Source organism: Trachypithecus francoisi, unplaced genomic scaffold, assembly GCF_009764315.1.
Source record: "Trachypithecus francoisi isolate TF-2019V2 unplaced genomic scaffold, Tfra_2.0 Contig01440, whole genome shotgun sequence".
Taxonomy (NCBI): Eukaryota; Metazoa; Chordata; class Mammalia; order Primates; family Cercopithecidae; genus Trachypithecus; species Trachypithecus francoisi.
In genome coordinates this window covers 18,576,081-18,589,414 of record NW_022681431.1, presented here as the reverse complement: position 1 = coordinate 18,589,414, position 13,334 = coordinate 18,576,081, and the positions used below count along the sequence as shown (strand labels likewise).

General features: G+C 35.2%; 1 protein-coding gene across 1 annotated transcript in view; it reads left to right on the top strand.

Moving 5' to 3' along the window:
• TEX15 (testis expressed 15, meiosis and synapsis associated) overlaps positions 1 to 13,334 on the top strand; it is a 69,437-nt gene that overhangs the window by 33,275 nt on the left and 22,828 nt on the right. Inside the window, exons 4-5 of the mRNA XM_033230326.1 lie at positions 7,651 to 7,797; positions 8,874 to 9,036. Coding sequence (XP_033086217.1) covers positions 7,651 to 7,797; positions 8,874 to 9,036 — 310 coding nt within the window. The remainder of the gene's footprint in view (positions 1 to 7,650; positions 7,798 to 8,873; positions 9,037 to 13,334) is intronic.

Sequence of the window (13,334 nt, the reverse complement as noted above, 5' to 3'; positions counted from 1 at the left end):
AAACAAGGATAATTTGACTTCTTTCTTTCCCATTTTGATGCACTTTATTTTTTTCACTTGCCTAATTGCTCTGGCTAGTACTTTTAGAGCTATATTGAATAGAAATGGTAAAAGTGAGCATCCTTGTCTTCTTCCAGATCCTTGTAAAAAGGCTTTCAATTTTTTCCCATTCAGTATATTAGCTGTGGGTTTGTCATATATGAGTTTTATTGTTTTGAGATATATTCCCTCTATACCCAATTTGTTGGGACTTTTTGTGAAGGAATGTTCAGTTTTACTGCTTTTTTCAGTATCTAATGAAATGATAGGTTTTTGTCCTTGATTCTCTTGATGTGATTTATCACATTTATTGATTTGCATAAGACGAACCATCCTTGCATCCCTGGTATGAATCCCACTTGGTCATGATGAATGATATTTTTAATATGTTGTTGAATTCAGTTGCTAATATTTTGTTGAGGATTTTTACATCTCTGTTCATCCAGGGGTATTGGCCCATAGCTGCTTTTGTTGTCTTTGGTTTTGGCATCAAGGCAATACTGGCCTTGTGGAATGAGTTTGGAAGTATCTCCTCCCCTTCAATTTTTTGGAATAGGTTGATTAGAATTGGTATTATTCTTTAATGTTGTTTAGAATTTAGTGGTGAAGCCATCAGGACCTGGGCTTTTCTTTGTCAGAAGACTTTATTACTGTTTTGATCTTGTCACTCATTATTTATTTGTTCAAGTTTTCTGTTTCTTCATGGTTCAGTCTCAATAGGTTGGATGTCCAGGAATGTATCTGTTTCTTTGGGGTTTTCCAATTTATTGCTGTATAGTTATCATACTAGTCTCTAACGATCCTTTTTATTTCTGTCATTTCAGTTATAATGTTTTCTTTTAGTTTCTGATTTTATTTATTTGGGTCTTCTGTCTTATTTTCTTAGTCTAAGTAATAGTTTGTATATTCTGTTTACCTTTTTTTAAAATATAATTTTTTGTTTCAGTGATCTTTTTGTTTTTAGTTTTAATTTTATTTCTTCTCTGATCTTTATTATGTCTTTCCCCCTACTAATTCTGGGTTTGGTTTGCTCTCACTTTCTAGTTCTTTGAGGTGCTAATAGAATTCTGTCCGCTTACAATGTTGTTGATAGGTAAGAACTTACTACTGCCATTTTGTTGCTTGTTTTCTAGTTGTTTCATAGCTCTTTCTTCCTGTCTTCCTTTGTGTTTTATTTTCTCTGGTAGTATGTTTTAATTCATTGCTTTTTATTTTTAGTGTGTCTGCTTTTTGGTTACCCTAAGGCTTACAAAACACATTTTGTAGTTATAGCAAGTTATTTTAAACTGATACAGCTTAACTGTAATTGCAAAGAAAAAAATCTATACACACCAATTTCCTTTTCTTCCCACATTTTGAATTTTTGATAATCACAATTTGTATTATGTGTATTGCTTGTCTCTTAAAAATTGTGGTTAAGTTTTTTTCATTTTGTCTTAAAAAAGATACAAGTGGTTTATACATCATGATTACAGTATCAGTATAGCAATCATATTAGCATCCTTTTGGTTTTGAACAGCTCCCTTTAGTATCTCTTGTAGGACTGGTCTGATAATAAATTCCTTCAGCCTTTTTTTTCTTCTTTTTTTTGGGGGGGGGGGGCGGTGTCTGGGAAAGTATCCCTTCTATTTCTCCTTCATTTCTGAAGGATAGTTTGCTGGCTACAGTAAAAACTTTCTTTTCTTTTTTTCCCTGAGGACATAGCTTCAGACTCCCGGGCTCTAGCGATCCTCATACCTATTTTTTAGATGTTTATATATATGTCTTTCATCAGATTTGGGGAGTTTTCAGCCTTCGTTTCTTCAAATACTCTCTCTGCCCTTTTTCTCTCTCTCCTTCTCAGACTCCCACAGCGTATATGTTCTTACGCTTGATGGTGCCCCACAGGTCTCTTAGGCTCTGTTCACTTTTTTTTTTTAGTCTTTTTTCTGTCTGTTCCTCAGACTCAATAATTTTCATTTTCCAATCTTTAAGATCACTTATTCTTTATTTTGCCTACTCACATCTGCCTTTAAACCCCTCTAGAGAGCTTTTCGTATTAGTTACTGTACGTTTCAGCTATAGGATTTATTTTTGGTTTTTTTCTCTTTATTGATATTTCCATTTTGTTCATACATTGTTTTTTACTATCTGCACATACTTAGCTCTTTGAGCATCTTTAAGACAGTTGTTTTAAAGTCTGTCTAATAGATCAGCCATCAGGTCATTTTCAGGGACAATTTCTGTTTATTTTTTTCCTTTGAATGGGCTGTACTTTTCTGTTTCTTCGCGTGCCTGGTGACATTTTTTTGTGGAAAACTGGACATTTCATCTAATAATGTGGTAACTCTGGAAATCATCTCCTCCCAGGGTTTGGTTGTGGTTTTGTGTTTCTGTTTTTTGATTGTTGTAGGCTATCTCTGTGCCAAGGATCAGTCTGAAGTATAAACTTTTCAGCCTTTTCTGATCCTGCACCTTTCCCTCTGTGTGCTGATTTTCTAATTTCTCCTGTATCTGTGGTTGCTTTTGAGTGTAGTATTTTTTTATGTCTGGTTCCAAAATAGGGGAAAAGAAAAAAATGAAGAAGGGAAAAAGGCACTGGCTCTTTAATCCCATGGGTGTCATTTCAGCCAGTCCAGGAGGGGCTTGCAACAATGGTATAGATGCAGCAATGCCTGCCACTTCTGGCTACTCCTCTGTTATTAATAGAAGCAGCACTCAGTGATGAGAACACATATCCCCTATGTTTATTATTGCCCACTCTGGCCTACAAAAATTATGGCCAGGAACACATGTACAAGCTGCTCCAGGAACAGTGTACAGCTGCCTGCCATGGGGCACCAAGAGTGGCTGCCACTGTGTTGAGAACTGAAATTGACTGAAATTAACCATAATACAGGTTGAGCATCCCTAATCCAAAAATTTGAAATCTGAAATGCTCCAAAATTTGAAATTTTCTGAGTGCCAACATTACACTCAAAGGAAATACTAATTGGAGCATTTAAGAGTTTCAGATTTCCTTATTAGGGATGTTCAACTGGTAAGTATAATACAAATATTCTGAAATTCGAGAACATTCAAAATCTGAAACAATTCTGGTTTTAAGCATTTTGGATAAGGGATACTCAACCTGTATGCTATCCAAGCGTTCCCCTGAAAGTTGCAAGCCTTCAGTAGGCTCCAGAGTTCCAAAATAGTTACACCAGACAGATTTTACCAGTGCAGTTATTGTCTACGTGGGGAGACAGATTTCTGGTACCTCCTACTCCACCACCTTCCCAATTGACCTCTGAACTATTTTTACAACTTTTCTGAAATTGTAAAAGCTATTCAAAATCTTAAAAATAAGTCTCATAGCAGAATCTCAGGCATCCACAGATAAATTGGTTAAGATTTACTCTGGTCGTTTTTCTTGGAGAAATAAGCGTAAAGAGAAATCTAAGGGGGGAAGAAAAGAAAAAAATTTTACTCTGGTTAAGCTTTGCCAGGACTATTAAAATCTCAGTAGGTATCCTGATTTGCATGAAAACAGCTTGGAATTGTGTGTATAGCTACAGAAAATCAATGGTTCATGTGACATAATTCCTTACATTTTTTTTACCTCAAATATCAAATTAAGCATAATTTACTTTTATATTAAAAACTAATAGATAAGGATTTTAGACAATTTGAAACGTTGTAAAAAGTCCTAAAAGCCCAGCAGTAGCCACAGGGTTTTTTGTGTATGTGTATTAGTCATCTATTCATGTATATAGACATGCCGGTATAATTGTAATTAAAGTTAGTCGTTGCTTTGTATATTACTTGCTTTTTTCAGTGATTATATTATACAATAAACATTTTCTAAGCCCTTAAGTATTCTTTTGTAATATCCTTTTGAGCAGCTGCATAGTATTACACTGTAGACCTGCCATATTTGCCCAACAAGTTCTATAATGTTAGGATATAAGTTATTTGGTGTTTAGTTTGTTTTGTTTTTATACTCTTAAATACTACATAGATTGTCCTTGTTGGTACATTTTACACACACAAATGATTCTTTGCTAAGAATTAATTGGTTTATTCCTAGGTGTCAAATTAGAAATCAAAAGTACGTACATTTTTACATCTTTTGATTGTGTAATGCTCAACTGTCCTGAGAAAGGTTGCACTAATGGACATTTCCATCCACATTGTGTAAGAATGCCTGTTTTTTGTTTAATTTTTTTTTATACTTTAAGTTCTAGGGTACATGTGCACAACATGCAGGTTTGTTACCTATATATACCTGTGCCATGTTGGTGTGCTGCACCCATTAACTCATCATTTACATTAGGTATATCTGCTAATGCTATCCCTCCCCCTCCCCCTCACCCCTCCCCACAATAGGCCCCGATGTGTGATGTTCCCCTTCCTGTGTCCAAGTGATCTCATTGTTCAGCTCCCACCTATGAGTGAGAATATGCAGTGTTTGGTTTTCTGTTCTTGGGATAGTTTGCTGAGAACGATGGTTTCCAGCCGCATCCATGTCCCTGCAAGGGACACGAACTCATCCTTTTTTATGGCTGCATAGTATTCCATGGTGTATATGTGCCACATTTTCTTAATCCAGTCTGTCACTGATGGACATTGGGTTGATTCCAAGTCTTTGCTATTGTGAATAGTGCCTCAGTAAACATACGTGTGCATGTGTCTTTATAGCAGCATGACTTATAATCCTCTGGATATATATCCAGTAATGGGATGGCTGAGTCAAATGGTATTTCTAGTTCTAGATCCTTGAGGAATCGCCACACTGTTTTCCACAATGGTTGAGCTAGTTTACAGTCCCACCAACAGTGTAAAAGTTCCTATTTCTCCATATCCCCTCCAGCACCTGTTGTTTCCTGACTTTTTAATGATTGCCATTCTAACTGGTGTGAGATGGTATCTCATTGTGGTTTTGATTTGCATTTCTCTGATGGCGAGTGATGAAGAGCATTTTTTCATGTGTCTGTTGGCTGTATAAATGTCTTCTTTTGAGAAGTGTCTGTTCATATCCTTTGCCCACTTTTTGATGGGGTTTTTTCTTGTAAAAAAAAATAAGTTCTGGTGCTATGTGGCACAACAGAATGACTATAGTTATCAGTATTCTATTGCATATTTCAAAATAATTAGAAGAGGATTTTGAATGTTCTCACCATGAGGAAATAAAGGTTTGACGTGATGGATATACTAAATACCCTGATTTGATCATTACACAATGTATACATGTATCAAAACATCACCTTGTACCCTACAAATATGGACAATTGTTACATATCAATTAAAAAGAAAATAAAACATTTTAACAAAAAAGAATGCCTGTTATCTTACAACCTCAGGAAACCTATATATTATACTGAACTTTTTTTTTTTTTGAGACAGAGTCTCACTGTGTCATCCAGGCTGGAGTGCAGTGGCCGGATCTCAGCTCACTGCAAGCTCCGCCTCCCGAGTTTACACCATTCTCCTGCCTCAGCCTCCCGAGTAGCTGGGACTACAGGCGCCCGCCACCTCACCCGGCTAGCTTTTTGTATTTTTTAGTAGAGACAGGATTTCATCATGTTAGCCAGGATGGTCTCGATCTCCTGACCTCGTGATCCGCACATCTCGGCCTCCCAAAGTGCTGGGATTACAGGTTTAAGCCACCACACCCGGCCTATGCTGAACTTTTAAAAAAACTTTTGCCAGTCTAATGTGTGGTAGTTTCTCATTATTGGTTTAATTATTTCTTCATTATGATTATTACTGAGTTTAAAGTTTCTGTTGAATATATTTGCTGACTGTATTTAGTGAACTGCTTATATATATTCCTTGACAGTTTTGGGGAGGTTTTTTTTCCTTTTTTGCGTTGGTGTGTGAGCATTATCTATTGCCTAAAGCATATTTTAAGAGCCAGGCTTCTCTCTATATAATGTTTTATCATTTCACGTTTTCAATTTTTTAGTAAACTTTTTATCTTGGAATAATGTTAGATTTATGGAAAAGTTACAAAGATAGTAAAGAGAGCTCTTGTATATAATGCACCCAACTTCTTCTGATGTTAAATTTTACATAAATACAGCATGATTGTCAAAACTAAGAAACTGACATTGTCACACCATTAACTAAATTACAGACTTTATTTGGCTTTTGCTAATTTTTCTGCTTATGTTTGTTTGTGTTCCAGGATCCAATTCAGGATACCACTTTATTCTTAGTATTGTTTTGATTGTTGAGTGAACGTACTAATCTATTTAAAATAACAGTAATAAAATACTGTCATTTATGTTCATGGTTTTAGTTTTTAAATCATTTGTTTATGGGCAGAAATTTTAGAATACTGTGTTGTGAAGTTTATATGTTTTTGTTTCATTTTATTGGCACGTATTCTTAGATATTACTCACCACTTTGAGATTGAATAAATATTGGCCTATGTTTCTTTCTACAGTATTTTCATTGTATTTTTAATATTTAAATATTTAACATAAGAAAAGAATTTAATTTTTTGTGTTGTCCCACATCATTAATTGAATAATCACTTCTTATTTCGAATGGTGTTTTTAATATAATATACTGTATTTTTAGTATTTTTAATACATGTGTGGGCTTACTCCAGGCTTTTTCTTTCATTCTGTTTTTTATTCATTTTGGTCTTTTCTCTGCTTTTTCTTGTAGTAGTACCATCCTTTTTAAAAATGTTTTTATATCCAGAATTGCAAATCACTTGTCCTGTTCCATCATTGTCAATTGCTAACCCAGACTTTTAAAAAATTTCTGAGCTATTCTTGTTTGTCTTCCAAGTACATTTTAAAATTATACCCCATTTTTAAAAGTAGATTCTCGGCCAGGAGCAGTGGCTTATGCCTGTAATCCCAGTGTTTCCGGAGGCCGAGGTGGGCAGATCACCTGAGGTCAGGAGTTCGAGCCCAGCCTGGCCAACATGGCAAAACCCCATCTCTACTAAAAATACAAAAATTAGCCGGGCATGGTGGCGCATGCCTGTAATCCCAGCCGCTCAGGAGACTGAGGCAGGAGAATCGCTGGAACCCAAGAGGCGGAGGCTGCAGTAAACCAAGATCACACCACTTGCACTCCAGCCTGGGTGACAGAGTGAGACTCTGTCTAAAAAAAAAAAAAAAAAAAAAAAGAGATTCTCTGAAATTTTTATTGGAATTACTCTAATCTTAGAGTTTAGTTTGGGGGAGAATTGACATAATTGCCACGTTGAGTCATCCCGTTCATCTAGAAAGTGGATTATCTTTCCATTCATATTTCTACTTAAAAAATCACACCCTGGCACCATGGCTCATGCCTGTAATCCCAGTGCTTTGGGAAGCCAAGGCAGGAGAATCACTTGACCCAGGAGTTCAGGACCAGCCTGGGCAACATGGTGAAACCTGGTCCCTACAAAAATTAGCTGGGTATGGTGATGTGCACCTATGGTCCCAGCTACTCAGTGGGGCTGAGGTGGGAGAATCGCTTGAGCCTGAGAAGTCAAGGCTGCAACTCCAGCCTGGAGTGAACACAGTTAGACCCTGTCTCAGAAAGACAAAACAATGTTGGCCTTTTATGTTTGAAATGTGACAGTTTAGAAATGTCTTGGTATATTTTTACATACTTTTTTTGCCTTTTTTTTTTTTTTTTTTTAGGTTCTCTTTGGAAAAGTGAAGAAAATTCAGCCTTCTGTGGATAAAAATAAAGTTTCTTTGGATCCTTCTCCTAACTTTGATTGCCATATGTCAAGAAATGCACCTTCTTTGAAAGATACCATTGAACTGCAAGCCTACAGTTCAGCAGTATGTTAATGGTTCATTTGATTTCTTGAAAAGTACATGTTTCACATTGTATGTTTCAAGACTTAAATTCCCAAAATGTTAAATGAAAACCTGTTAATTCATTCAATATAAAACTTAAGCAAACAGCGAAAGCTATTTTAATATTTGTTGTATGAGAATATTAGTGAAGAAGTTTGAAAATTTACATTTAACTCTGTTCAAAGTACAGTGGCTACTTTTATTTAGATATTATATAGATTATTTACCAACTTTCAAAATATACCAACTTCTCTTTTAAACAAGACTGCACAGCAGGGTGGCCATACTCAATAATAATGCATTATTTCAGAATTGCTGAGAGTAAATTTCCAGTGTTTCACCATAAAGTGATGGGTGAGGTGATGGACATGTTAATTACCTTGATTTAATTACTCCTCATTGTATACATATATCAAAACACCACATTGTGCCCCATAAATATATAGTTAAGATTTATCAATCATAAATAATATTAATTTTAATAAACAAGGCTATTTCAAAACAAGATTTTGATCTTCTTTGCAAAAGGAGGAAAAAAGAAAAGTCTTATGTATTAGTCATTAGATGAAACAGTAGTCTATCGTATTTCACTTATTCTGTGGACCTTTAATTTTATACAGAATATTAAATTATATATGGATTATATATAATCATGATTAAATGAAGATAAATCTTCTCTATGAAAGTATATCCATGCACCCACATGTAAAACATGCTACCTATTGTTGTTTTCCTAATTTTTTCTACCAAATAAAATATAATAGTTGAGACTGTATGGAAAACATTTAACTTTTAATGAAAAAATATTTTTTATTTAAAAACAAATTGTGCCTTTTTCTGCAGACATTGGTAGCGTATCAAGAAAAAAAAATTGTGGGGGAAAAAAAGGAATTCTGTACATCTTCAAAAACATTAGGGTTAAACAAGGCAGCTGGAGAAGTTTATATAGAAGTAGATAAATAATATGCAATTATATTGATTTTTTTAAAATATGAGCTTATTCAAGTCTGATTGCCAAAATTAATCAGCATGAACCTGTTTTCTTCTTTATCTTTCAGGTGTACTTCTATGAATATAGTGTCCTTTCAAAGCCTGTAGATAAACCTAGGCAATGTCTTCCATATGCTGTAGTAACAGTAAAATTTCTTGGTTCAAAAGTAGATAATGGATACCTTATGACATCTTTGAGATTCCTCTCAACAGGATTTCCTAAGAGAGCTGGTAAGATACACATATGATTGTACTTGATTAGCATTTGTGCTGGTCTTAAAATTTCTCAGTATTATTTTCTGGCTGTGCACAATGGTTCATACCTGTAATCCCAGCACTTTGGGAGGCGGAAGCGGGCGGATTACTTGAGGCCAGCCTGGCCAACACGGCAAAACCCCGACTCTATTAAAATTACAAAAATTAGCCAGATGTGGTGGCGTGTGCCTATAATCCCAGCTACACGGGTGGCTGAGGAAGGAGAATCGCTTGAACCCAGGAGGTGGAGGTTGCAGTGAGCCAGGATCACACCACTGCGCTGCAGCCTAGGTGACAGAGGGAGACCTTGTCTCAAGAAAAAAAAAAAGTGAATCTCCAAGTAAAATAGTTGTGTTTTCCTATTTCATAGATCTAGAATCATACTGCAGGTATTTTGCTCAGTATTAGATTTGTGTGATTTTTCCCTATTGATATGTGTAACTGTAGTTTGTTCATTTTCATGGATGAATGGATGGAGAGAGTATTCCATTGTGTAGACACACTGTACACTATACTACTGAGGATATTTGGGCACTTTCCAGTCTTCTTATTCCAAACATTGCTATTTTAAATATTCATAAAAGTGTCTCATTGCATATGTGCCAAGAATTTTTCCATAGAATATGTATTCACAGCAGGAATATTCAACTGAAAGACAGCATCAAATGGTTTTCCAAAGTGGTTTGCATTAGATTAGATAATCACTCTATATTCTTGCCAACACATACTATGCTTTCTTTTTTTAAGTTTTGTTTCCGCCAGTCTAATGAGTGTGATATGTTATTTCATTGTGGTTTTTAACTTGTTTTTCCCTAATTAATGAAGTTGAGGATTTTTGTATCCTCACCAAACAGAGCCGTCAGACTTTTTCAGTGTTTTTGCTACACTAGTAGGTGCAGCATTTATTTGCTTTTGTATTTTGCTTTTCCTTAAATGCTAAATAAGTTAGGTTCGTTTCTGATAGGTGTATTGGCCATTCGTATTCCACTTTTCTGAAATTCCTGGTCACATCTTTTATCTACTTTTTCTAATTGAGCTAATTTTTATTTCATTATTGATTTGTAGGAATTCTTTTACATATTGGATATTGGCTCTTGGGTCAGTTGTATGTGTTGTGAGTGTCTTCTCTGAGTTTTTGTCTTTGTATTCTCATTTTTGTCAAGTGTTTTTTGATGAACAGCGGTTCTTGATGTCAGATGTGTCTTTTTATTATAAGTACTACTACATGTGTCTTTCGTAAGAGTGCTTTTCCTAGGACATGAAGATATTTTTCTATTTTTTTTTTAACTTTATGGCTATGTTTTCCCATTTTTGTTTTACCTACCTGGAAATGACTTTGGTGTGTGATAGGATTCTTTTAAAGTCCCAATTTATTTTAGTTTACATATGCTAACCCGATTGTTGTCTCAGTACAGTTTATTGGAGAATCCATTTTCCCCACTGATCGATAACTGCAGTACCGCCTCTGTAATATATCAGTTGGCTGCAGGTGCTGCAGAGATCTCTTAACTGGGCTATCTATTCATCTCTTTGCCTATCGTTTTGCCATGAGCATCTTGCCTTAATTATTGTAACTTCATTAAAAATACTAATACCGGACTTCGTATGAGAGAAAAAATACTAATACCTATATAACTGATCCTTCATCTTTTTAAAAATAATTCTTTGTTTTTGGTCCTTTGGTGTTCATAGAAATTTTAGAATCAACTTATCAAGGTCTGCCAACAAATTTATCAGAATTTTGATTGAGATTGATTGAATCTATATATTAATTTGTGGAAAATTGTCTTCTTTATTGAGTTTTCTAATCTATTAATATTATATTTCTCCCATGTCAGTTATCTCTAATGCATTTCAATTTTATAATTTTCTCTGTAACATCTTACATGCCTTTTATTTTTAAACATTTGATATTTTATGTTATTTTAAATAATAGCTATTTCGTTTTATTTTCTATTGTTGGTATATGTCAATTCAGTTGATTTAAAAGTGTAAGATTCAGTAGCTTTTAGTATATTCACAAATACCTGCAATCATCACCACAGTTTTAAAATTAAGGTACTTTGTTTAGTTTTTTGTTTTGTTTTTGAGACAGGATCTCACCCTGTCACCCAGGCTGGAGTGCTGTGGCACAGCTTGGCTCACTGCAGTCTCCACCTCCCAAGCTCAAGCAATCCTCCCATCTCCACCTTCAGTTGCCGGGACTACAGGTGCACGCCACCACACCCAGCCTAAGCTCACATTTTAAAGAAACTTTGAGCAGGGCACCATGGCTCACGCCTGTAATCCCAGCACTTTGGAAGGCCGAGGCAGGTGGATCAACTGAGGTCAGGAGTTTGAGACAAGCCTGGCCAACATGGTGAAACCCCATCTCTACTAAAAATACAAAAATTAGCTGGGCGTGGTGCCAGGCGCCTATAATCCCAGCTGCTCGGGAGGCTGAGGCAGGAGAATTGCTTGAACCTGGGGGTCGGAGATGCAGTGAGCCCAGATGGCACCACTTCACTCCAGCCTGGGCGAAAGAACAAAGCTCTGTCTCAAAAAAAAAAAAGAAAGAAAAGAAAAAGAAACTTTGTGCCCTTTAAAAGGTATTATATCCCTGATCCCCAGCCCTAAACAACTACTAATGTACTTATATGCCTAATCAGGGCATTTCATTTAACTAAAATCATAATTTTTGGACTTTTTTGTGCCTGATTTATTTCACTTAACAATGTTTTCCCGGTTCATCCATGTTGTAGCATGTATCAGTACTTTATCTCTTTTTATGGAAACCATTTCATTGTATAGATGCACCATATTGTATTTATCAGTTGGTCAACATTTGGGTTGTTTCCATCTTTTGACAATTACAAATTCTGCTATGAATGTTTGCATACAAGTTTTTACATGGATGTGTGTTTTCATTGCTCTTGAGTACAATAAAGCTAAGAGTGGAATTGCTGGATTATATGAAGACTCTGTAGTAACTGATAGAGGAACTGCCAAACTATTTTCCAAAGTGGCTGCACCGTTTACATTCACACCAGCAGTGTCTGAGAGTTAGAATTTCTTCATATCCTTGTCATAGCTTATTTGACTTTTTGATTATAGCCATCCTAGTGGGTGTGAAGTATAGTTTTCAGAATATGAGTTTTGCACTTCTTTTGTTAAGCTTATTTCTAAGTATTCTTTTGGTGCTATCATAAATAGAATTCTTTATTTTATTAGTGTATTGTTCATTCCAAATGTACAGAAATATAATTGATTTTTGTGTAATGATAGTGTATCCTGCAGCCTTGCTGAACTCATTAGTCTAATAGATTTTTTTAGTGGTCTTTGGGATTTTCTATATATATAAGATCATGTCATCTGTGAATAGAGATAATTTTACTTTTTTGTTTCCAGTCTTATTTTGCGTAATTGCCCTGGCTAAGTACCTCCAGTAAGAGAAGTGGCAAGAGCAGACATCTTTGTCTGTATTCCTGAATTTAGGGGGAAAGTATCCAGTCTTTTACCAGGAAGTATGATGTCAGTTGTAGGGGTTTTATGGAAGCTCTTTATAATGTTCAGGAAATTTGCTTCTGTTTTCTGGTTTATTGAGAGTTTTTAGACTATTGGATTTTCTCAATCGATTTTTTATTTGTTGAGATGGTTGTGTGGTTTTTTTTGTTGTTGTTTTTATTGATCTAATGTATTACATTAATTGATTTTAGATGTTAACATTGCATTCCTTGGATCTCATTTGGTCATGTTGTATAATTCATTGTATATGTTCCTGGAATCAGTTTGCTGCAGTTTTATTGGGGATTTTTGTGTCCACATTTATAAGAGATACTGGTCTATCGATTTTTTTTGATGTTTTTGTCTGGTTTTGGTGGTAGGGTAATATTGTTCCATAGGATGAGTTGGGAAATATTCTATTCTCTCCTCTTTATTTTTTGGAATAATGTATGAAGAATTGGTATTACTTCTTCTTTAAACATTTGGTAGACTTCACTAAGGAAACCATCTGGGAATGGGTTTTTCCTTGTGGGTAGTATTCAATTACTAATTCAGTTTCTTCACTTGTTGTAGGTCTGTTCTGATTTTCTGTTTCTTCTTGCATCACGTTCAGTAGTTGCTGTTTTTATTGGAAGTTGCCCATTTCATTTCAGTTATCTAATTTACTGGCATACATTTGTTTTTAGTATTCCTTTAATAGTCTAATAGTCTTTTTATTTCTGTTAGTGGTAATGTCCCCACTTTCATTTCTGAATCTACTAGTTTAAGTCTTCTTTTTTTTTTTTTTTTTG